Below are 26076 nucleotides of genomic sequence, written 5' to 3' on the forward strand. Positions count from 1 at the left end.
ATACAGTAAATAATGTGGTCCAATCTGCAAGTGGTATTAACAAAGTATATTCTCTGTTGGTCACAGGATCTTTAAATACTTTTGTCTGCAGCATGTTGGGGCACATACCACATTCATTACACTTTTTATGTCCTTAAAATTCTTGCGCAACCAGCCCAACCACTGGTAATGTAGAAGGGCATAAAAGCTCTTTGAAATTCCTGCATCCAGGGTACGCAAACCGTACCCTGGATTGAGAAAAAAACAGGAAGGGTTCTTAAAATGTTCCAATGTCTTATTATATGTGTCACATTCCAGGTTTTAGAGGTGTACCTCAGCACACGTCTGTACGGAGTCGTCGTCCTCAAAAGCTTGAGATGGCTGCAGAAGAAGGTCTCTATTATTGTATTTTGCCTGTCAATAGGTATTTGACACCACATTTTTAGGGTATCCCCGGTCCAGCAACCGTTTGCAGAGACTACGAGCTTGACAGCGGTACTCCACGAACTCTGAGCAGATCCGGTGATATCTTAAAAGCTGTGAAAAAGGAAGACTGTCTTTCAGAACTCTTAGATGACAGAGTAGTCCAAAAGGGTATTAGCATCAGTACATTTGCGATATACTGTAGTGGCAAAGCCATCCATTCTCTTCTGCGCCTTTATATCTAAATATGTGATTTCAGTTTCATTACATTGAACAGTAAATTTGATTCTTGGATGACGTACGTTCAGATAGTCTACAAACTGGGCAAGTGCAGACCTGTCTCCTTGCCATAGTAAAAATACATCAATAAAATGAACCCATATTTTGATATATTTATTAAACATACTAGGATAAACATGCTGATCCTCAAAATCATGTACGGTGTAGTCCCAGGATACATGACAGACCTTATGGACTTACCAATAAGAAACAAAGTCCGATCATCAAGATCCTACCTAAACCTACACTACCCAAATTGCAAAGGACTGAAATACAAAACAACTTACGCAGCCGGCTTCTCCTACATAAGTGCACAACTATGGAATGGGCTCCCAAAAGCTGTGAAAACAATCCACGGCCACTTGAACTTCAGGAAATCACTAAAAACCTACGTCTTCAAAAAGGCCTACCCCAACGACCCCACCTAACTCTCTTCACCTGTCAACACAGCATGACTATGATCGAACAGGACATCATGCAATCTTCATCCATTCCGACCCTCCACTTATACCTGATACGATCGCTATACAACTTTGTATTTGTTATCCACCGACTGGGCAAACGCCTTTGACGGTACTATGTAAGCCACATTGAGCCTGCAAGTAGGTGGGAAAATGTGGGGTACAAATTCAATAAATAAAATAAAATGGTTCATTAAGAGATTTGCCACAGAGGGTGTCATCGTAGCCCCCATGGCGACTCCAAAGATCTGCTAAAACAATTCTGCCCCCAAACTGAAAAAAATGTTTCTTCATCGCTAAAGAAGCTAAACTTATGATGAATGAAGTGGGGATATCATCACTTGCCCATCGCTCCAAAAAGATGTAAAGCACTCGTAGGGCATCGTCTTGAGGAATGGCAGTGTAAAGCAAGACCACATCGAGTGTCACTAGCAGACAGCCTTCCAGAGTTCCTTCCCAACCTTTGAAATTGTGTGGAATCTTTTATATAGGACCTCCCTGTAGACACCAAAGGATGCAAAAAGGTGTCCTCATAAATTGACAGGAGCTCCAAAAAGCGAACCCCGACTTGAAACAATAGGACGCCCTGGAGGGTTCACCAAAGTCTTATGGACCTTAGGAAGCATATAGAACACTGGTATCCTATAGGAGTTTACAGTTAGAAATTGCAATTCTTTCTGGGCAATCAAGTAGTAAGCAAATGCTTCTCCTATTAAACGAAGGATTCTAGCTCTTAACAACGGAGTAGGATCTTCATCTAGTTCAATATAATCCAATACATTGCCCAGTTGTTAGAACACTTCCTTACATATGCAGATCGATGTTGAAGAACAACCACACCTCCCTCATCTGCTCTGTGAATTAGAATTTGAACATTATTCCTCAATCTGAACATAGCATAACATTCAATTGCAGAGAGATTGCTGTAATGTTCCAAAGAAGCTTGCTCCATGGTTTCAAGATCTTTCAAGACCACTTGCCTAAAAATAGAGTAGAGTCCATAGGACCAGGAGGCATCCACATAGATCTAGGTTTGACCCTAGACAGATTCACCACTTGATCATCCTGCTGTGCAAAAAATATAAATCTTTCCAAATCAATGCCGCCCTGGAACATATGTTTCTGCGAGGGTACAAAAGAGGGACCTTTGGAGAGAATCATTAATTCTGGCACTGAAAGGGTATAAGAGGATAAATTTATCACAGTTGAACCTCTCATTGTTGTGACTGAGTTTGCAGGTACCCCTGTCTGTTGGGGGACTCTGCTGGTCCAATCGTTGCATGCCTCTTCTCCCTTTCCTGAATTGACTGCTTCAGCCACGGCCCCTTCGTCCCCGGCCATCCTCTGAGAAAAAAAGTGCCACCTTCGGAATCTGAAGACCTAGAATCAGAACAGATCACTGCATCCTAGAGCGCTGGAGACAGATGCTATATCTTGCTGCAGAAAGAGCAACAATGGATCTTCAGATTGAACTCGTTATTTCCACGGGGTCTTAACGCCAATCTTGAATGGTGACACTTTTTATTTATTTTTTCAGATTTTATTTTTGATCTTTTTGTGATTACTTTTTTGAATGACACTAGAGAGGATTGGCTGTAGCTGGTTTTGATGTCTGATGTCATGTTTTTTATAGGGGCCACCATTTTTTCCAGGAGTGTCTCTTTAGTTCCATCTTCAAATGAATGGAATTGAAGTGAGTATTGATGGGTTAGTGAAGAATTTAATTGAGCTTGAGAGAATTTTGTCTACAACTCTTCTCTTGTGCAGATTCTTTTGACAGTTAGACCCTGATGCAGCTTGACGAAACGCTGGCCACCATTGGTCGCGGTCTTTTTTGCTATAGAAGGAAGAGACTCCACAGCTGATATATAATGAAAAAAAAATTTTTGAGCAGTTTTCTTTAGCATAGGTATTTTGTTGCTGTTGTTTTTTAAGGAGGTTTTTTGTTGTTGATGAAGAAGTCCTGCTCTTGGTTCTCTTCCTACCTCTCCCTCCGCACCTTTAGTGTTCACTCTGGTAGATTCTCTTCTACTTCTATCCCTCTGCCTGTCGGCATACCTCAGGGTTCTGTTCTTGGTCTTCTCCTCTTTTCTATCTACACTTCTTCCCTTGGTTCATTAATCTCATCCCTTGGCTTTTCCTACCACCTCTATGCTGATGACTCCCAAATCTACCTTTCTACTCCTGATATCTCACCTTGCATCCAAACCAAAGTTTCAGCGTGCTTGTCTGACATTGCTGCCTGGATGTCTCAACGCCACCTGAAATTAAATATGACCAAAACCGAGCTTCTCATTTTCCCCCCCAAACCCACCTCCCCGCTCCCCCCGTTTTCTATTTCTGTTGATGGCTCTCTCATTCTCCCTGTCTCCTCAGCTCGAAACCTTGGGGTCATCTTTGACTCTTCTCTCTCCTTCTCTGCTCATATCCAGCAGATTGCCAAGACCTGTCATTTCTTTCTTTACAACATCCTTAAAATCCGCCCCTTTCTTTCCGAGCACTCTACCAAAACCCTCATCCACACCCTTGTCACCTCTCGTTTAGACTACTGCAATCTGCTTCTTGCTGGCCTCCCACTTAGTCACCTCTCCCCTCTCCAGTCGGTTCAAAACTCTGCTGCCCGTCTCGTCTTCCGCCAGGGTCGCTTTACTCATACTACCCCTCTCCTCAAGACCCTTCACTAGCTCCCTATCCGTTTTCGCATCCTGTTCAAACTTCTTCTACTAACCTATAAATGTACTCACTCTGCTGCTCCCCAGTATCTCTCCTCACTCGTCCTTCTCTACACCCCTTCCCGTGCACTCCGCTCCATGGATAAATCCTTCTTATCTGTTCCCTTCTCCACTACTGCCAACTCCAGACTTCGCGCCTTCTGTCTCGCTGCACCCTACGCCTGGAATAAACTTCCTGAGCCCCTACGTCTTGCCCCATCCTTGGCCACCTTTACATCTAGACTGAAAGCCCACCTCTTTAACATTGCTTTTGACTTGTAACCACTCGCCTCCACCTACCCTCGTCTCTTCCTTCCCGTTCACATTAATTGATTTGATTTGCTTACTTTATTTTTTTTTTTTGTCTATTAGATTGTAAGTTCTTTGAGCAGGGACTGTCTTTCTTCTATGTTTGTGCAGCGCTGTGTATGCCTTGTAGCGCTATAGAAATGCTAAATAGTAGTAGTAGTAGCTTCTTGAGGCTTTATTCTCCATATTTTTGATTTTTTTTGTTTGTAAGTAGCCCACTGCTCTTGATTTTGTTAATAGAGGATCTTTTCTTTCTTTTTGGTTGATTTCTGTGATTCTCTTCCTCAAATATATTATAGCTGATAATCATTTTCCACACTCCTGCTCTTTGGTGACTAGCTGATGGAACTCATAAGCCTTCTGAAAGAGAGCGTTGGCAAACTCCTGCACACTATGTGCAATGTTCTGCAAGAGCATGTTTGTTTTAGAGCTGGTAAGAATCTATGTGAGATGCAAGCATAGCAATTTAGGTTCTCACCGCCTTCTCCAAGGCATGAAGGAGTGAGGTTTTGTATGCTTCGTCCTTTTGCAAGCATATTCAACCACCATAGAATGGTGAGGAAGCTACATGTAAAACTTCTTGAATACTGGTGCCTTCTTGTTGAGCTGCTGTAAAGAGAGAGGAGTCTCCTCAGGGAGAGACTGTCTCCTCGTATGGTGGAGAGGGATCTGAGAGAAGATTGGGAGACCCCTCCGAGAAGACCTCTGGTACATCCAGGGACCCCCCGGTACATCCAGGGACCCCCCTCCTCCGAGAAGACCTCTGGTACATCCAGGGACCCCCCGGTACATCCAGGGACCCCCCTCCTCCGAGAAGACCTCTGGTACATCCTAAGATATCCAGGAGTGCTCAGAATCCTGCTCAGAATTATTACTCTGGAGACATCTTGCGCCTCTGCCTGCCTTGAATCACTGACACCATGGTCAGGCATAGGCATGGGCCTGGGGACACGGAAGTACCCATGATCTTCCATAATCTGGGAAGCTTCCTTTCCCAAATGGTTAGATATCAACACTGGCACAGTGTGCACTGATCCTGATGCCCCTCAAGGCCTCAGTATTAATACATCACTTGCAGGCAGTGTATGGACCGCATCAATGCTCTTGATGCCATAGCTGCATGCCATGCAAGGAAGCATCCCATCAGTTCCTGGAATCTGCCCACGAGTCACTCCTCGAGAGCTACTATTGACAAAGATTGGGACTCTATCAGTGAGGTCACGTCCTTCAGAAATACCTGGGGTGTTTCAAGCCAGATCTCAACTTCTTGGAAGCTGGTGCACCTCATCCAAGGAAAATGAGCCATCCTCGTTAGAGCACCAGTGTGACCTCATCTTGATGTTCTCAGCACTGTGCTTCAATGCCCCTTTTCCAGACAAGTTGGTCTTGTATAACCTCAGATCAGTGGGTTACATTCTACAGTTGAAAGCAGTTCCACCTAATTGCCCACTGAGTGTGTCAGACATAAGCTGCTATCATCAGGAATTGTTTACCAAGAAACTCTTCCCTCTTACAGGCTAATGCGGTTGAACCCAGTCCACCAAGGGAAAGAGGGAATGGATTTTTTTCCCCAAGTACTTCTGGTCAGGAGATGGGATCCTATCCTAGACCTGTGAGCCCCAAACAAATGTCTGGTCAAGCAAAGTTCCGGATGGCTTTCTTGGGCACCCTTCTTCCTATAATTCAACTAGGAGATTGGCTATCTGTGGACTTGAAGGATGTCTATATGCTTGTACAGATACATCCAGGCCACAGGACGTATTAGAGATTCCTAGTAGGGAATCAGCACTACCAGTATCATGTACTGCCATTTGGCCTCACATGAGCACCCAGATTATTCATAAAGGCCCCGATATTCAGACCGTGGGAGATAGCTGGGCTTTCTTCCATGGTTGGTGATAAACCCGATATTCAATGCTGGTGTGTGATCCGTTTTTCTTTGTTACACAAAAACTGCTCGAGTAAGTTCTACTTCTAATGGAGTCCAGAATTCAAGACTAGCTCTGTTAGGGTTCACCTTGATGCAGTTGGCATGTACCATCATGGAGTAGAAGGTAAACCCATCTCTGATCATGCTTTAGTTGCTTGAATCATGAGGGGCTTGCTTTTGGTGAAGCCTCCCGTTAAGCCCCTGGCAGTGTCATGGGATCTTAGCTTCATATTAACCCAGCTGTTGAAAGCTGCTTTTGAGCCGCTGGACACCTTCCAGTGGGAAGTGCCTGACCTTGAAATGACCTATTTTTGGTGGCATTCACTTCAGCTCAAAGGGTCATTGGGCTCCAGTCCTTAGTATCTGATCCATCTTACACTAAGCTTTTCAACAACAGAGTGGTCTTGCACACCCATCTTAAGTTTCTTTCTAAGGTGGTATCAGAGTTCCATCTTAACCAGTCAATTGTTCTACCAACATCTTTTCCGAAATCTTATTCTGACAAAGGTGAAAACACCCTGCACATTTTGGACTGCAAGAGAGTCGTTGCCTTTTATCATGAACAGACTATGGCCCATAGAAAGTCCACTGAGCTTGTTTCTTTTGATCCAAACAAGATTAGGGCTTCTATCAGCGCAAACACTCTTTCAGATTGACTAGTGGTCTGACATTCACATATAAGTACTGTTTGAAACAGTACTCCCAACACAGATTGGTTTGATTGGACAGTCCGTCAGAATTTTCAAATCTCTGCTTAAAGCCCACCTCTTCAATGTCGCTTTCGGCAACTAACCTCTACACCTCTACCCAGGAAAGCTAGACTGCCCCAACTTGACATTTCATTCTTTAGATTGTAAGCTTCTTTGAGCAGGGACCGTCCTTCTTGGTTTATTTTGTACAGCGCTGCGTAACCCTAGTAGCGCTCTAGAAATGTTAAGTAGTAGTAGTAATTTATTTGAGGCCTAGCATACAACGCCACATCCCCAAATTCATTTATTTCTTTACCAGTCTGCCTAAAGAAATGAAAAATAGATTAAAAAAAACTGTAGTTTCAGAAGCCCTTAAGCCCCGTCCATTGCAGGTCTTAATGTTCCCTCTTTTTGTTTAAGATAGCTTGGGTAGCTAGGGATTCCCATCTGTAAAAATATATCATCCTGTTTGTCGTTGAAAATTACAAAGTTACCTGTATCAAATGTTCTCCAAGGACAGCAGGACCCATATTCTTATGTATCTGTCTACCTTCCCTTGGAGTTGAATTCTATAAGCTGTACATACTAGACTGACCAGGTGCCATGCAAAAGCAGCTGTAGGGAGATGTACATGCATGGTGCAATGCTTCCAGAGAATGAGCTGGGGAGCATTGCCACGTGGGCTCTATCAGAAGGCATTATCCATCTATGAATATGTTTCCTGCTGTGCTCTGAACACTTGCTACAGGTGAGTAACTTAGTTTTATTGCTGTCTTATCTGGTTTAGAACACCCTTTTCCGAATCTACTCATTGGTCATTCTATGTTCATTCCTTACATGTAGCCATGTGATGCCTGTGCAGCTGTTGAAGTTTGTTTAGAATTATAGTGGTGGGAATGGTTAACAGGAACTTGAAGGGATTGTCTAGTGTTCTAGGAGCAAATTTATGTTGTGTTTCTAAAATTTGTTGTTGAATTTGTGATAGGCTATAATTTGTTTATAGCTCACACTAACTTAATAGACAATAGCACATAGATGAAAATGGCCCATCTAATCTGCCCAGCAAGGTATAATTTTTGTCATTTCTATTAAAGTTGATGAGAAAAGCAATGCATCCTTTTTTTGAATATAATATTTGGGTTTTTAAAAAATTAATTTTCAACAAAAATACTTTCGTCAACGCTCAAAAAAACACTGTATAACAGTATAAATTCTGAACAATGAAAGAGCAAAGACCCTACTTAAAGCCTCCCTCCCCTCCCCAACAAAACAGTGGAGAAGACTATAACAAGGGTTAAGTATATGGAACCATGAACATTGTCAGTCTGAGCAACTCTACCAGCTCTCCAAGGAGAATAGGGGTTCCAGGCACAATGAAATGGAATCAGTTGTCTAGTACATAAGGCAGTTGAGTCAGATATAATCCATCTCATGCAAAATTACAGCTGTTAATGGAGTTGCTGATTGTTTCCATGCCACCGCTATCAGTGTTAGCAGTGACAAAATAGCTAGTCGCCAACTTATGCACCTCTGCTTTAACCCCCAGAAGCCTGAAATGTAACAGGCAACATTCTGCCTTGAGAGGATGTTCAGAATCTCTGTCCAAAAAAACTGCACTTTAGGGCAGGTTCACCATACATGATACATAGTCCCCATATTGCCACAGTCTCTCCAGCAGAGGCCCATGCCCCTTCCATATATCCTTTGGAATTGAGCAGGTGTATACCACCGATGGTAGAGAATCTTATAATCATTTTCAGTCAGTTAGCTGACAACAGAAACTTTTAACAAATAACCATCTGCTACACTCCCACATTTTTTGATCAAATGTTTCCCCAATGTCCTGTTCCCATTTCTTTCTGTAAGATAAGAGGCATTGTATGAGACAGCAAGGCATTGTAGAGACGGGATACACTACCCCACCCCCTCCCAGCACCTGCTCCAGTGTTGTCTCTTTAAGGCCCAATTCACTCTGTGCCCTATGATAAAGGTAATCCCATACCCTGTGATAATGAAAGTGATGGTGAGGAGGGAGCCTAGACTCCTCCTGCAGACCATAAAAATGCAAAATCTCTTCCTCTTCTCTTATTTGACCCAAAGTATGGAGACATGACCATCCTAGAATCAATAAGTGTGTTCCATTTTCCCCCATAAAAGGCAAGGTGCTGAATGGATGGCTATTTGTCAAAAGTAACAGTGAGCCAGAAAAAACTTGTGTAGAAAACCAGGTCTGGAGGGGAAAATGTATCCAAGAGAGGCTTTGCGGATAATAGCAAGGAAGTTCCATTTTGGAAACCAAGAGAATAGACCCTAATGGTGTGGGTGTAAGCCAGCCCTGTTCCTGTCTGACCCAAGATTTCAGAGCACCCAGAGACCATAAAGGACGTTTTCGGAGAGATTAGTCTTCAGGTGTCAACTGGTGTGCCAATGTTATATAGCAGCAACAAGTCCTAGAGGCCTGCATGTATGCAGGTCCCTGGAGCACTTTTAGTGGACACCGCAGTGCACTTCAGCCAGGTGGACCCAGCCCCCCCCCCCCCCAACCTGTAACACTTGTGCTGGTAAATAGGAGGTCTCCAAAACCCACTGTACCCACATATAGGTGCCCCCTTCACCCCTAAGAGCTATGGTAGTGTTGTACATTTGTGGGTAGTGGGTTTTGGGGGAGGGGGGTTGGGTGCTCAGCACCCGTGGTAAGGGAGCTATGCATGTGGGAGCGTTGTCTGAAGTCCACCGCACTGACCTCTAGGGTGCCCAATTGGTGTCCTGGCATGTCAGGGGGCGAATGTACTACGAATCGTGGCCCCTCCCACGACCAAATGGCTCGGATTAGGACGTTTTTGAGCTGGGCGTTTTTAGTTTCCATTATCGCTAAAAAAAACAAACGCCCAGCTGAAAAACGTCCATTTTTTCGAAAATACGGTCTGTCCCGCCTCTTCACTTACATGTTTTGGGACATAGACGCCCATGGAGATAGGCGTTCACATTCGATTATGCCCCTCCACACCTCCCTGTTTAATAGATTAATGCAACATGGCTGCTTTAACCCGAGGAGGACACTATTTCCAGATATAAAGGGCAACTTTACGTTTCAATTGTACAAAAAACTGTGCCAGGATGGCCAAAGGAAATGTCATAAAGAGGTACAACAATTTAGGAAAAATCATCATTTTATAGCCTGTATCCTTCCCAACCAGGAAAGGCCCCCAGTCCCTCCTACTTATCTAGTCAGCAAAAAGCTCTCAAATCTTAGGGGGAGAATTCACTTTATATAGCCCATCAAGCTTGGGAGTGGGATTGGATACCCAAGTATCTACTATACAGAGGAGCCCAACAAAAGGGAAATTGGTGCTGCCAACATATCTATTTATTTATGGTTCATTTGTACCCCACATTTTCCCACAAATGCAGGCACAATGTGGCTTACATGAATTACAAAAGAAGAGAAGTACAACACATGAATTTTACAGAAGAATACGGATAAAACGCTAGCAACAATTAGGATGACTAAACAGCAGAATTACTAATCTACCAGTTCCAGAGCCAGTCCCACATTCAGTATTTCTGATTTGCTCATATTGACTTTAAAATCAGAAACTGCACTAGAGTTAGACAGCTTTACCAGAACTGCTGGGAGGGAGACCATGGGGGGCCCCTAAAGTGAGTAAGATGTCATCCACGAAGAGCATAATTTTGTGCTTTTCCCTACCCAACCATATACCCCGGATAACCCCCCTCCCCCGGTTTTCCGAATGATCTGCACTAGTGGCTCAATAGCAAGGGGAAATAATAGGGGCGACAGTGCAAGCCCCTGCTTAGTGCCTCAATGTAAAGAATAAGTTCCTGTTCATTTACTATTAATAGTAAGATAGGCAAGGGGGGGTTAGTGTAGAGCAAATGGAGCCATTCTAGATAGTGCCCCATGAATCCCATCCTCTCCAGTGAAGAGAGCATAAAAGACCACTGCACCTGATCAAACACCTTTTCTGCACCAAGAGATGATAAGATCCCGGAAGCATCATTACTGTTGAGATGGTGTATCAGGTGAAGAGACATACGAATATTATCGAAGGTTTGGCACCCTGCAATGAAGCCCACCTGGTCTTCGTGAATTACTACTACTATTTAGCATTTCTATAACGCTACAAGGCATACGCAGCGCTGCACAAACATAGAAGAAAGACAGTCCCTGCTCAAAGAGCTTACAATCTAATAGACAAAAAATAAATAAAGTAATCAAATCAATTAATGTGTACAGGAAGGAGGAGAGGGAGGGTAGGTGGAGGCGAGTGGTTACGAGTCAAAAGCAATGTTAAAGAGGTGGGCTTTCAGTCTAGATTTAAAAGTGGCCAAGGATGGGGCAAGACGTAGGGGCTCAGGAAGAGACGATATCACTTTTTGCAGTCGCCTAGCTAAACTTTTTGTGTAGAGTTTATAATCTGATTCCAAAAGGGAAATCAGACAATAGAGCTACAGAAGTCGGGATTCTTCTCAGGCTTAAGAATGACTGTGATCACTGCCAATCACCAAGAATGGGGCATCTTCGGTAGACTCTCAAACTCATTAAAGACACATAACAGCAGTGGTGCCAAGATTTTTCAAAAACACTTGTAAAATTTATTCATAAAATCCATTGGGCTCCAGTGCTTTATTATGCGGAAGATCTTGGATAGCCTGTTGGATCTTATCCTGGTCAACTGGTTTAGAAAGAGCCTCCTGCTGAAAAGATGAAATCTGGGGTAGCTGAGCCCTGTCTAAATAACTTTGAATCTTCTCATCGAGGGGAGTAATATCTAGCTGATAGAGGATCTCATAGTAGCAGTTAAAGACACCCTGAATGGCCTCTGTCATATGATGTCATACCCCATGGTCATCTAGAATAGTAAGAACATGATTACAGGTTGCCCTCTTTTTTTAGCTTATAAGCCAGCAACCAAGAATTTTGATTCCCAAACTTGAAATGAGCCAGTCGCACCTTTTGCAAGTTCTTTGCTATCACAGGTAGATGAAGGGTATTAAGTTCAAAACACAGATGATGTACCTGCTCAACATATTGTGAAATCTTAGGATCCCCATTAGCCGCCTGTTCCACCTGTGCCAGTTCTAGGCACAGCTGCTGTTCCTTCTCTAGGCGCTTACGTTTGAGGTGTGTTTGCACTGCTATAACGTTATCTCTCATAACTTTAAGGTCTTCCCAAAGAGTCACCAAACTCACTACCCCATGTCATTAAATTGCAGATATTCCAGGAGGGCTTTTCTCAATTGCATGACATTGGGATCTGACAGGATAGCATCATTGAAGCACCACAAGCACATAGAAGGCGGGGTGTGATCTATTAGAAGAGTAAGTACTACTGGCACATGGTCTGACCATGTGCAGGTATGTATGTGATGGGCTCTTCTGTATGACAAAATACTTGGATCTCCCAACCAGTAATCTATGTTCTTGGTTAATAGGTATAGTCCCGGGTCCCTGAATGCATGTGCATCCAGAAATCAAACACATTCCATTGAGCCAGGAATGTGTGCAGTCTGCCTTATCTGAGCATAGCGGACACTTAGGGCAGTGTTATATAGACTAGGGCAAAAGGTAAGATTAAAATCCCTTCTATAAGGAGTCTACCCTCTATATGCCAAGAAATAAGCTCATCCAAACAGTCCAGAAAGATCATCGATTTTCATTAAGTGCGTAAACATTGTCGATTCCAAAGCTAACCCTAAAAGTAAATACCTCCCCTCTTTATCCTGAACTACCCATGTAACCTGCCAGGGATGTCTTGCAGACAGTTCCACCATCCCCCCCCCCCCCCCCCTTTGTTGTCACTACGACTTATAGCAAAATAGAGAAGGGGGGTAATCTTTGTCTACAATACTTTTTGTGAATTGGCAGTAGATACTTCTCCTGTAGTAAAGCGACATCATCTTCAGGCAAGTTCGTTCTTTAAAAAGTAGCTGACATTTCATAGGAACATTCAGCCCCTTAAAACATTCAAGGTCAAGAAAACCAAATCAGTCATACCACAAGATATAGGGTAAAGATTAAGAATGAAAAATAGTGGCCCCCATAAACTCTGCGAGACATCCTCAGACTATCCCCAAATGAAAAAACTACTAGGCCAAATTTCTGAATAGCCGCCCCCTGTGTCTCTCTCCAGACCCCCCCAACAGGCTCATTGGTGACCCGGCTAAATTTGCTAACAGACACTATTGAGAGAAAGCAACCTCTGCATCAGCAAAAGAGCACACCACATCCCAAGACAACAAGCACAAATAAAACAAGGACTGCAATTCCCAACTGCAGGAGCTAGTACCAAAATGAAAATAGCACACACAAACTCCCAAAAGAGCAAGAAACTAAGAACCTGAGGGGGTCTCCCCCAGGAATCCAGGAAGTCTGTAGCACAGTCCCTATCGGGGAATATCAGTCATGCCTGTGAAGAATGCTGCAGGGCAACATCAGACTGCTGGTTTTTGAAACGGCCTTTCCCATGTGTGACAAGTTGCCACAGAGGCCGTAGGCGAGGCGTAGAAGCCAGCTTAGATGAACGCTGTTCTGCTGCCACTGATCTGTGCAAAGAGCTCTCTTGGCAAGGGAAAATGTGGTAAAGCTTGGTCCCCTTGTTTAAAAAAAAAAAAAAAGGCAAAAGGATGGCACCATCTGCATCGTATACCCTGTTCATGTAGATGCTGGGTAAATGACATCGTCAGTTGTCTTTAAATTGCTGCCACCAGTGCTCGATAAACCTCAATGGGGTCAGAGTGTCAGTGAAACTCACTTGCCACTCGAGCCGCTTGCAGAGCTCTTTCCTTCAATTTATAGTCCTGGAAGCAAGCCACTAGATCTTTTGGCTTGTTAGCACGAGGGGCACCCAGAGATCTATGCATCCTCTCCAAATTAATTGCAGCCAGTTCAATCTATTCCGGAGTCTCTGGCAGAAGGGCTCTCAGTTTTTTTTTTCATCACCTCATCCGTGTTCTCATAGATAGGGGTCTCGGGCAAGCCGCAGAACTGGAAATTGCAGGGATGGCTCTGATTTTCTAAATCCTCAATTTTGTAACACAAGCATTGAGATTCAGCCCGAGAGTCCTACAGCTGCCATGAGAGCTGTGGGTACCACTCTGTTTGTTTATCTAGGCTATTTTCAGTATCGTCCATTCTGCGGGCTGCAGTCTTGCTCTGCAAGTCTATCCCAAGGATCACAAATCTGCATGCACCGCTTTAAGATCTGCTTGAATGTCTTTCAGCCAATCGCAGATCTCATTAAGTGATTCTTGGCATGGCTGGTCAGAGTGTGCCCAGCGCAAGGAGTGCAGATGAGTGCTGCGTCAGCTGTATCTGGGGTCGCAATAATGCCATATTCTGGTCAGCCATGCGGACCAGCACTGAAGACCCCACGTAGGTGAAATCGGTATGGTTCATTGCTCATAGTGAAACAGTCATCTGAGGGCTCCAATGCAAGTACCCAAAACCAGTTAGTAGTTTTTACGGGTGGGTGCTCGTGGATTGCTGTGTTATAGCTGAAAGTAGCTGGGTATTGCTTGGAGCTCAGCCTCAAGCATCCATCTCTGACGGTGACATCACTTTCTCCAATATTTAGGTTTTCTATCCAATTTTTATTAAAATTATAGGCAGGCCTCATCTCAATGCAATAATAGATGGGCAGAAAGAACAATGGTATTAACATGTCAAGAACCTACAGAGTCGAAGCATAGAGAATAGTATGTGCTGCAATAACATTTTTGTTTGTTCTTTTATGTTTAAGGCTTTTTTGATTCATTTGCGTGCCCCCTAGTATTTTTGGAAAGAGCAAACAAGCGATTCACATCTACCCGTTCCACTCCACTGATTATTTTGTAGACCTCTGTCATATCTCCCCTCAGCCGTCTTTTCTCCAAGCTGAAGAGCCCTAGCCACTTCAGCCTTTCCTCATGGGGAAGTCATCCCATCCCTTTTATCATTTTTATTTCCCTTCTCTGTACTTTTTCTAATTCTACTATATTGTATATAATATTCGAGGTGCTGTCGTACCATTAAGCGATAGAAAGTCATTATAATAGCCTCATTTGTTTTTTCCATTCCTTTGGTAATAATACCTAACATTCTATTTGCTTTCTTAGCTGCCGTTGCACACTGAGCAGAGGGTTTTAATATATCATCAACGATGACACCTAGATCCCTTCCTGGTTAGTTACTCCTAATGTGGAAACTTGCATCATTATAGTTCGGGTTCCTCTTTCCCACATGCATCACTTTGCACTTGCTCACATTGAATGTCATATCTTCCATTTGGATGCCCGTCCTCTTGTAATTTTTCATAATCTTCTTGCGATTTAACAATTTTGAATAACTTTGTGTCATAAGCCAATTTAATTATCTCACTAGTTACTTCCATCTCTAGATCATTTATAAATATGTTAACAAGCAGCAGTCCATCTCCTATCCCATGACTCTCCAGTTTCTTCTGGAGTCTTTGATGAAGTACTTTGTCAAATGGCATTTGAAAATCCAGAAACAAAGTATTGGCCAGGTCACCTTTAATCTACATGTTTGTTCACCCCTTCAAAGAAATGTAATAGATTGGTGAGGGAACATTTCCCTTCACTAAATCCATGTTGTCTCATTAATCCATGCTTTTGAATATGCTCTGTAATTTTGTTCTTTATAATAGTCTCTACCATTTTGCCCGGCACCACCATCAGGCTTACTGGTCTATAATTTCATGGATCACTTCTGGAACCATTTTTAAAAGTCTTCGTTAAATTGGCCACCCTCCAATTTTCCAGTACCTTTCTTGATGTTGCATCCCAACATTAGCCCTCTCTCACTGCTAGGATTTTGAGAGGGTAATTGTTAGCTTCCTTGTAATGTATCACTTCTTGGCTTCTAGGAGAGTCACTACTAGGCAGCCTTACACTAATTGGAGGAGGTTTGCAGTGTGGTGACAGGCCCTAGATCCCTTTTTCTACCCCGCATAAGAACTTTAATACCTTCTACATCTGAATCAGGTTTAACAGCCAATTCCTAGAGTTCACCTTAATGCAGTTAACACTTATGACCACCATGCAGAAGGAAAATCCATCTCCGGGTTTGCTTCTTTGGAAGCTTTCCAACAAGTCACCCACTGTGTCTTAGCATTTTGATGTATACACAGAAGAACAAAAACCTCACAGACTTTAAATTGCACAGGAAACAGCAAAGGTGACTCAGAGGAGGACTGGACAGTGCTCTTGAATACAGAGTTTATTGATGAATACAGACTCACATGGCCATGTTTCAACCAAAGGGCCTTCCTCAGGAGTCTGTGAGAACAAAATTAAAAACAATCATAGAAATGGAAAATAACAAAAATGATAAATATCTAAATGATTGATAAAACTATGACAAAATAAAAATTAATAATTAAGTGATAGCAAATATGACACTAATAAAATTATGAAGAAAAACAGTGGTAATGCCAATACTGTAAAAAAAAGTAAATTATAAACTGTTACTTAAGTGGTTGAATAATCTAGACAGAAGCATAAAGCAGCTAAACATCGAACAATACTGTAAAACTAATTACAGTGCACTCCATTTAAGTGCACGTCGGATAAGCGCATGCTCTGTTTAACTGCATGCCGTACTTCTGTCCCATTTTTGGCGCATCAATTTCTATGGGGACAAACTTCAGTTTAACGCACCACTAAGTGCAAGATTCGCTTATATGCATGGTTTAAGACCGCTCCTCTGCAGGAAAGACTCCGCATAAACACACACACGGAATATGAAAGCCGATTGGCGCATGACAAAGGGGCGGTAAATTTGAAATCTCGTTGGTTAACTTCCACAGGCAGAAGAAGCAAACGATTGTTGTTAGAGTGTACACTGGAGTCATCGTCGCACAACTGTAAGACTTTAATACTGGCTGAACGAATAGAAGTTCTTAAAAAAATTTGAAAACAGTCAAGCATCTATTGCTAAAGAATACGGTGTCAATCCCAGTCAAATTTCACGTATCTTGAAGTAGAAAGACCAGCTTCTGGAAGACTGGCAAAACAATACAAATCCACACCAGAAACGTAAGCGGGCGGGAAAAGCTGAGGATGTAGAAGATGCTGTTCTTCGGTGGTTTTCTCATGTCAGGAGCAGACAGTTTCCTGTCAGTGGTCCATTGCTTATGGAGAAAGCTAATCAGCTAGCTGAAAGTCTTGGACTGACTGAATTCAAAGCCACTGTTGGATGGTTGGAAAGATGGAAGGAGAGGAACAACATAAAATTCAAGAAACAGCATGGTGAAAAACCTATGGATCAGGGCATAACAACCAATTTCAAACAACATTATCGGGCTCTTGTGTTACGTTGTCTGATGAGTGTTATGGATGACCAGATTGGCAAGGATAAACGTGCTGTTGAACTGGCTCGTAATCGATCACTGTTGGATTTCCTACATATGCAGAAAGATGCCTGGAATCATGTTACACAAGGAACCATTGTGAACTGCTACAAGCGAGCAAGCTTTGTTAGGGATGTGGAGAGTGACGAAACAGATGCAGCTGTTGCAAACGCGTCAGATGAACAGGCTATTGACATCCCAGCCAGTGTTACTGAAGAGGAGTTTCATCACTACGTAACTGTTGATTACGATCTACAAACAGCTGATGACAGCACTGATGTCGAGATATGCGCCTACACGCAGGCAACAACGGCAGCGAGGCACATGCTGACAAAATTCAACAACCTCCTGTCACTTTTGCAAGAGCGCTGGAGAGTCTCAACACCGTGCGGGCCTATCTGAAGGCCACTGGATGTCAGTTCTATGACTGTTTTTACTGTCTGGCAGACATAGTCTATGGAATTCACAGACTCAAGAGTGTACAGAGGACTATGACTGTTTACTTCAAGTAAGCCTAACGTCAGTTAACGGAGACTGTATAACGTCAGTTAACGGAGACTGTATACTGTACGTATAATAAACAGTACTATACATATGTTTATCAGATGTCAAGCTTCTTTGGGTTACAACGGTTAAGTGCACGCTCTGGTTAACTGCATGTATTTCTTTGGTCCCAGACCCTTGCACTTAAGCGGATTGCACTGTATTACCAAATCATGACAGTCTGACACTTTGGTGCCAACAAAATATGCAAATACTAGTACAGCATATGAAAGCATAAATAGCCATATCCAAATATGAACATATAAAATATGTATATATGACATAATGCAAAGGTGAACATGTGAACAATATGCAAAATGTACCTTAGGATGCTGTAAGTGTTACCTATATCTCAATCCAGGATAATTAAATTGAAATCCTAGATTGAAAATGCAGAAAGTTGTATGCGAAAACAATTTTAACAAATGATGTCATATAAATTCACTAACAAGCCAGAACACAGTGCTAAAAAGTTCTTATGAACCAATGCAAAACCTTGTGACTACGGAGATATGGTGTATGAAAAGATCATAGTGATATTTTAGAGTCTGTACTACTGTGGTAAATATAGATATAAAACATGGACAGTATTAATATTTGAAAAATGATAGTAATGAAAACGCAAACGTGATGAGAGAAAAAAAAATACAAATGTGTGAACTAAGTGAAAAATATGTGTAAAGAAGTGTTTATCCTGCTGAACGTGAACTGTGCTGCTTGATCTGTAAACAATGGAAACTGTTATTTGTACAAAAAATGTTGTGAAACAAAAGTAAATGTTTGTTTCTTTCATCACATGTTTGCACTTTATAAATATTTATCATTGCTATCATTTTTCAAATATTTGTCGTTAATACAGTCCTGTTGCAAAGGTGGCAGACCTCATGTGTCATCTAGATATAGGATCTTTAGTGCCGGGGAAGAGCCAACGTTCTTGGTACATGTGGGTACCAATGACATTGGAAAATGTGGGAGAGAGGATCTGGAATCAAAATTTAGGCTCTTAGGTGGAAAGCTGAAGTCTAGGTCCTCTAGGATAGCATTTTCAGAAATGCTACTACTACTACTACTATGCTCCCTGTTCCAAGCGCAGAATCCAAGAGGCAGGCAGAGCTCTGAAGTCTCAATTTGTGGTTGAGACGACGGTGCAAAGATCAGGGATTTAGATTCCATAGGAACTGGCAACATTCTGGGAAAGGGGGACACTTGAGAAAGGACGGATGCCACTTTAACCGGGATGGAACTAGGCTGCTGGTGCTAACTTTTTAAAAAAGGAGATAGAGCAGCTTTAAAACTAGAATGGGGGGGTGGGGGGGGGGGGGGGTGGAAGTTGGCATTTGCCCAGGAGCGCATGGTTCAGTGTGGAGTATCCTTGAAGGATACTATTGAAGCAGGTCATTCAGGGAATCCCAGTAGAGAGGTTTCAACAATGCTGAAAGAAGGCCAGGTGTGTTAAAGGAGAGAACAGGATAAAGGATGCACATTGTCCTCATCAACTTCTATGCAGCTTGTAGATGCAAGACCCCCCCCCCCCCAATTTGCAGTGCCTGTGTACAAATGCTAGAAGTCTAAAAAATAAGATAGAGGTAGAGTATACAGCACTAAATGATAAGGTAGATATAATAGGCATCTCAGAGATTTTGTGGAAAGAGGACAATTAATGGGACACTGTGTTAACGGGGTACAAATTGTATCGCAGTGATAGGGTGGGTCGCGCTATATGTTAAGTAGGGAATTGAATCAAATAAAATATTCCACGTGAAATTGTGTGTAATCATTATGGATAGAAATTCCATGTGTCGAGGAAAAGAGAAATGAAGAAAAGTTTACAGAGATTAGGAAAACTGGCAAATTGGGCAACACTGTAATAATGGGTGATTTCAATTACCCCGATATTGACTGGATAAATGTTACATCAGGGAGTGCCAGGGAGATAAAATTTCTAGATGAAATAACGACTGCTTCTTGGAGCAACTGACCAAGAACTGACAAGAGGGGGGAGCAATTTTTGATCTTGTCCTTAGTGGCGTACAGGGCATAGTACAAGAGTAACAGTGTTGGGTCCTCTGGGAAACAGTGATCATAACATGACCAAGTTTGAGCTATCTGGAATGAAGCCACAAAGAAAATCTATAATTATTTGTTACATTTGTATCCCACATTTTCCCACCTATTTGTAGGCTCAATGTGGCTTACATCGTGCCGGAGAGCTGTGTGCAGACTCCGGAGTAAACAAATACAAGGTGGTGATGTGGTAGGATGAAGGTTCAGGTGGTAGGATCACATAAAGTAATCCTACAACGGGAGAGTTGAGTAGTGACTATTACGAACTTTAATGTTGGTGTGTCGCAGAGATCAGGCATTTATGTTGGATCGGTAGGATAAGCCTTTTTAAACAGGTTTTAAGTGTTTTTCTGAAGTGTAAGTGGTCATGCATGGTTTTCAAGGCTTTTGGTAGAGTGTTCCACATTTGGGCACTGATGTAAGAAAAGCTGGATGCGTAAGTTGATTTGTATTTGAGACCTTTGCAGCTTCGGTTGTGGAGATTTAGGTACGTTCGTGTTGATTCGGATGTGTTTCTAGTTGGTAGGTTGATCAAATCTGCCATGTATCCCGGTTTTTCACCGTAGATAATTTTGCGAACCATAGTGCAGATTTTGAAGGTGATATGTTCTTTGATTGGGAGCCAATATAGTTTTTCGCGAGGGGTTTTGCACTTTCAAATCGGGGTTTTCCGAAGATGGGTCTCTCTGCCGTGTTTTGTGCTGTCTGAAGTTTCTTTAAGGTTTGTTCTTTGCATCCCACATAAATTCCACTGCAGTAGTCTGCGTGGCTTAGTACCATTGATTGTATCTGATTGCGAAATGTTTCCCTCGGGAAGAATTGTTTCACGCGTTTAAGTTTCCACATTGAATGGAACATTTTCTTTGTTGTGGATTTTACTTGGCTCTCTAGTGTTACGTTGCGGTCCAATCTAACGCCGAGGATTTTCAGGCTGTCTGAGATGGGGAGGGTGTGGTCTGGGGTGTTGATAGTTGTGGGGTTGTCTGTGATGTGTTGGGATGAAAGGATGAAACAGTGTGTTTTTTCTTTGTTGAGTTTTAGTTGAAATGCATTTGCCCAAGAGTCCATGGTATTCAAGCTGATCTTGATTTCGTTAGCGATTTCTGTCAGTGTGGATCTGTAAGGGATATATATGGTGACATTGTCTGCATAGATGAACAGGTTAAGGCCTTGGTTGGCTAAGGTCTTGGCTAGTGGGGTCATCATTAGGTTGAATAGGATAGGCGATAGCGGTGATCCTTGTGGTACTCCGCAGTCTGCTTTCCACAGTGATGTGGTTTTTTTTTTAAATTCTTTATTTATCATTTTCATTAATTTACAAGAATACATCTTGAACAGGTGAAGCAGTTTAACAGTTTACAGATAATTTACCATAGAAAAAATAACAAAAGGAAAATAATTATAATCAACTTGTCTTAGACCCCAAGTTGAAGGGGCTGGAACTTAATACTACTCAGGAGATGTTTCAAATATCTTTCAAAAAAAAAAAGAAAGGCTTAACAGTATATATCGCACACATTTTTTTTTAACATGTCTCTATTTTCAAGGCTAGTCAGATCTATTCCATATCATCAAGCTGATCAATCCATAGACTGGTGGGTTGTGTCCATCTACCAGCAGGTGGAGATAGAGAGCAAACTTTTGCCTCCCTATATGTGGTCATGTGCTGCCGGAAACTCCTCAGTATGTTCTCTATCTCAGCAGGTGGTGGTCTCACACAGCAGCAGCTCTGGCTAGGCCTCCAAGCCTAATTTTTAGGTTTTGTTGAGTGCCTGGGGTTGAGGGCTCTTTTGAGCAAGTGCAAACCTAGTGGTGCCAGGTCCCTCCTTTTCTCCCCCCTCCCGCTGGCTCCGTTAAAAAAAAAAAAAAAAAATTTTGAACGTCCTTAAAGGCGTTTATTTCGACGTTTATTTAAGCGTCTATTGCAGCTACTCACTGGGACACCAGGTCGTTACAACTCGGAGCGGACAGCAGGTAATTTTTACCTTTTTATAGCGGGCAGGGGGTTCCCCGATTCTTCTCCTCGTGGCATATGGCGTCGGAGGGCGAGGGCGCAAAGGGTCGCTCCCCGGGTCGCTGGAGCGCTTCTAGAGGGGATGCGGGGGTCTTCAAGCCTGATTCGCCCTTGTTGGGTGACAGTTTTGTGACCGATGAATGTCCCGGTCCTTCCTCCGGCGTGGCGGTTTTTCCCGCCATAAACGCCCATCCCCCGCTCCTCGCCTCCGCCATCTTGGCCGGCCACGCGGCTTGGACGGCTTCTTCTTGGGCCGCCCTTGAGGTTGGAGACATTAATGCCATGAACGCCCTTAATTTGGGCGACGGCACAGAAGCGGCTAAAGTTAAGAGCCGTTCTTCCCGCGCGGCTCCTTCGCGGAGTTTCGCGCCGGACGCCATTTTGGATGCGCAGCATGTCTCTCCCCCGCTATTGCGAGCGCCGGTTGAGGGTGCGTCTAGGGCTGTTGCCCAGGCTGCGGAAGTGCACAGTCTGGGGGGTTTCTCCCCCGAGTTTGTTTTGCTGCTGCATCAGGCCTTCCTCATGCACAACGCTGCCCCTGCTCCCTCGTCTGGTAAAGAGGTTGAGGTTCCCAGAGGTAAACGCCCTCGGGTTGATTCCCAGGCCTTGGAGGAATTTGTCTCCTCCGATGTAGATGAGGGCAGCGTGTCTGAGGTCTCCCAACGGTCCTTTGCGGATTCCTTGGAGGAGACGGATCCCCGCTCGGATGGAGCGGATGACCCCTCTGCAGCGCGGCTTTTTAGACCAGAGGATTTGCCCAACCTGTTGTTACAGGCCATGGACACTTTGAAGATTTCCTCTCCGGAGGACGTCTCTCCCTCAGCCCCTGTTAGCTCTGCCATTATGCTGGGGACGAAGCGCCCGCCTAGAACCTTCCACGTGCATGATGCCATGCACACCTTAATTTCGGCTCAATGGGATGTCCCAGAAGCGAGCCTTAAAGTGGCTAGGGCTATGTCCCGCCTCTATCCTTTGGCTGTGAGTGAACGTGAGGCCTATCTGTGGCCTACCGTGGATTCTTTAATCACTGCGGTGACTAAGAAAACGGCGTTGCCGGTGGAAGGTGGCACGGCCCTAAAGGACGCCCAAGACAGAAGATTGGAGGCGGCCTTAAGGTCGTCCTTTGAGGCGGCTGCTTTAAGTTTGCAGGCCTCAGTTTGCGGCTCCTATGTGGCCAGGGCGTGCCTGACTATGGTGCAGCGGGCTTCCCCCTCGGATCATTCCTTGAGGGCTGATTGGCCGGCCCTGGAATCGGGCTTAGCCTATTTGGCAGACTTGCTGTATGATGTCTTGAGGGCCTCAGCGAAAGGCATGGCTCAGACAATCTCTGCGCGGCGGTGGCTTTGGCTGAAACATTGGTCTGCTGACCACGCCTCTAAATCCCGCCTGGCTAGGTTGCCTTTTAAAGGCAAGCTGCTCTTTGGGGTCGAGCTGGACAAAATCGTGACCGATCTCGGCACGTCTAAGGGCAAGAAATTACCAGAGGTCAGGGCTCGGGCTAGTACTCGTCCCGGTACCTCCAGAGGACGGTTTCAGGAAGCCCGTCGGTACCGCCCGGGCAAGTCGGGCTCTGCCCCCTCTTCCTTCAAGAGGAATTTCTCCCCCAAGCAGCATTCCTTTCGCAGAGACCGCCGTCCCGGAGGTGCTCCCTCCGGTCCTCCCCCAGGGTCTCGTACCCAATGATGGGGTCTTGGTCCACGCCCCAGTGCAGATTGGAGGACGGCTGTCCTCGTTTCTGGGCGAGTGGACCACAATAACTTCAGACGCGTGGGTGCTGGAAGTCATCAGAGACGGCTACAAACTAGAGTTCTGCCGACCCTTAAAAGATGGGTTTGTACTCTCTCCCTGCAAGTCTCCGGTCAAAGCTGTGGCAGTGCAGCAGACCTTGGACAATCTGATCCGCCTGGGCGCGGTCGTTCCGGTGCCAGAAAGTCAGCTTGGCAAGTGACGTTACTCCATTTACTTTGTGGTACCAAAGAAAGGAGGTTCTGTCCGGCCTATCCTCGACCTCAAAGGGGTCAATCGGGCCTTGAAAGTGCGGCACTTTCGCATGGAGACTCTCCGCTCTGTTATAGCGGCAGTGAAGGCAGGAGAGTTCCTGGCATCCTTGGACATCAAGGAAGCGTACCTGCATATTCCCATCTGGCTTCCTCATCAACGCTTTCTGCGTTTTGCAGTCCTGGGACGACACTTCCAGTTCAGAGCCCTCCCGTTCGGGTTGGCTACTGCTCCGCGGACCTTTTCCAAAGTAATGGTGGTCATCGCGGCCTTCCTACGAAAGGAAGGGGTACAAGTCCATCCTTATCTGGACGACTGGTTGATCCGAGCCCCCTCTTATGCAGAGTGCGGCAAAGCTGTGGACCGGGTAGTTGCTCTTTTGAGCTCCCTGGGATGGATCATCAACTGGGAGAAGAGCCAGCTGCGCCCGACTCAGTCCCTGGAGTACCTGGGAGTTCGATTCGACACCCAAGTGGGCAGAGTGTTCCTGCCAGACAATCGGATTGTCAAACTTCAGGCTCAGGTGGACCAGTTCCTAGTAGCCTCTCCCCTTCGGGCTTGGGACTATGTGCAGCTGTTGGGCTCTATGACGGCCACGATGGAAGTTGTGCCCTGGGCCAGGGCTCATATGAGACCGCTTCAACACTCTTTGCTGCAGCGCTGGACTCCGATGTCGGAGGATTATGCTGTGCGCCTTCCCTTGGACCCAGCAGTGCGCAAGGCGCTGAGCTGGTGGATGCAGACAGACAAGTTGTCTGCGGGAATGCCTCTGGTGACCCCAGAGTGGATTGTCGTCACGACGGACGCCTCGTCGGGCTGGGGAGCCCACTGCTTGGGAAGGACAGCGCAGGGGCTCTGGTCTCCTGCAGAGGCAAAGTGGTCTATCAACCTCCTGGAACTCAGAGCCATTCGGTTGGCGCTTTTGGAGTTCATCCCGGTACTGGTGTTGAAGCCTGTACGGGTCCTGTCGGACAATGCCACGGCTGTGCCCTATGTCAACCGCCAGGGAGGTACCAAGAGCGCCCCTCTAGCCAAGGAGGCTATGAATCTTTGCCAGTGGGCGGAAGTGAACCTGGAGCAGCTTTCAGCGGCCCACATTGCCGGAGTCATGAATGTCAAGGCGGACTTTCTCAGTCGCCATACCTTGGAGCCCGGAGAGTGGCAGCTATCTGCTCAGGCGTTCTTGGACATCACGAAGCGCTGGGGCCAGCCGAGCCTAGATCTGATGGCGTCATCGGCCAATTGCCAAGTGCCGCGCTTTTTCAGCAGAGGACGGGACCCTCGATCCCTGGGAGTAGATGCTCTTCTCCAACAGTGGCCGACACAAGAGCTTCTCTATGTGTTCCCGCCCTGGCCCATGTTGGGCAGGGTGCTAGACCGGGTGGCAAAGCATCCCGGCAGGGTAATCCTGGTGGGTCCGGATTGGCCCAGGCGTCCCTGGTATGCGGACTTGATCAGGCTCTCAGTCGACGATCCTCTGCGGCTGCCAGTGGAGCAGGGTTTGTTACATCAGGGTCCCGTGGTGATGGAGGATCCCTCCCCCTTTGGTCTTACGGCCTGGCTATTGAGCGGCAGCGTCTGAGGAAGAAGGGCTTCTCAGACAAGGTCATCGCCACTATGCTGAGAGCGAGGAAGCGCTCTACTTCTACTGCTTACGCCAGGGTTTGGCGTATCTTTGCAGCGTGGTGTGAAGCAGGCTCACTTTCTCCCTTCACTGCTCCAATTTCTTCAGTGTTGGCGTTCCTGCAAGAAGGTCTGGAGAAAGGCCTGTCGCTCAGTTCCCTTAAAGTCCAGGTAGCGGCTCTGGCTTGCTTCAGGGGCCGCCTGGAGGGTGCTTCCCTGGCTTCGCAGCCAGATGTGGTGCGCTTTCTCAAGGGAGTTAATCACCTGCGCCCTCCTCTGCACTCAGTGGTGCCTGCGTGGAATCTCAACCTGGTACTAAGAGCATTGCAGAAGCCGCCTTTTGAACCCTTGTCGAGGGCATCTCTGAAAGACCTGACGTTGAAAGCAGTCTTTTTGGTGGCTATCACTTCAGCCAGAAGAGTTTCCGAGCTCCAGGCGCTCTCATGTCGAGAGCCTTTTCTGCAGTTCACTGAGGCAGGAGTGACTATTCGCACAGTGCCTTCCTTCCTGCCCAAGATTGTTTCTCGCTTCCATGTGAATCAGCAGCTCTGTCTCCCTTCCTTTCGTAGGGAGGACTACCCAGAGGAATACTCTGCTCTTAAATATCTGGATGTGAGACGAGTCATCATCAGATACTTGGAAGTGACCAATGATTTCCGGAAATCGGATCATCTGTTTGT

At 45.0% G+C, this 26076-nt stretch overlaps 1 protein-coding gene across 2 annotated transcripts in view; it reads left to right on the top strand.

Moving 5' to 3' along the window:
- The window catches only part of RASA1 (RAS p21 protein activator 1), a 385986-nt gene that overhangs the window by 259012 nt on the left and 100898 nt on the right, over positions 1–26076 (top strand). The window contains exon 20 of one of the 2 annotated variants that reach the window (XM_030193362.1): positions 12020–12113. The exons of the other annotated variant lie outside the window; for it this stretch is intronic. Coding sequence (XP_030049222.1) covers positions 12020–12113 — 94 coding nt within the window. Of the gene's footprint in view, positions 1–12019; positions 12114–26076 lie in introns of those variants that run through there. 2 annotated transcript variants of the gene reach the window in all.

The sequence above is a fragment of the Microcaecilia unicolor genome, chromosome 2 (genome assembly GCF_901765095.1).
Source record: "Microcaecilia unicolor chromosome 2, aMicUni1.1, whole genome shotgun sequence".
NCBI lineage: Eukaryota > Metazoa > Chordata > Amphibia > Gymnophiona > Siphonopidae > Microcaecilia > Microcaecilia unicolor.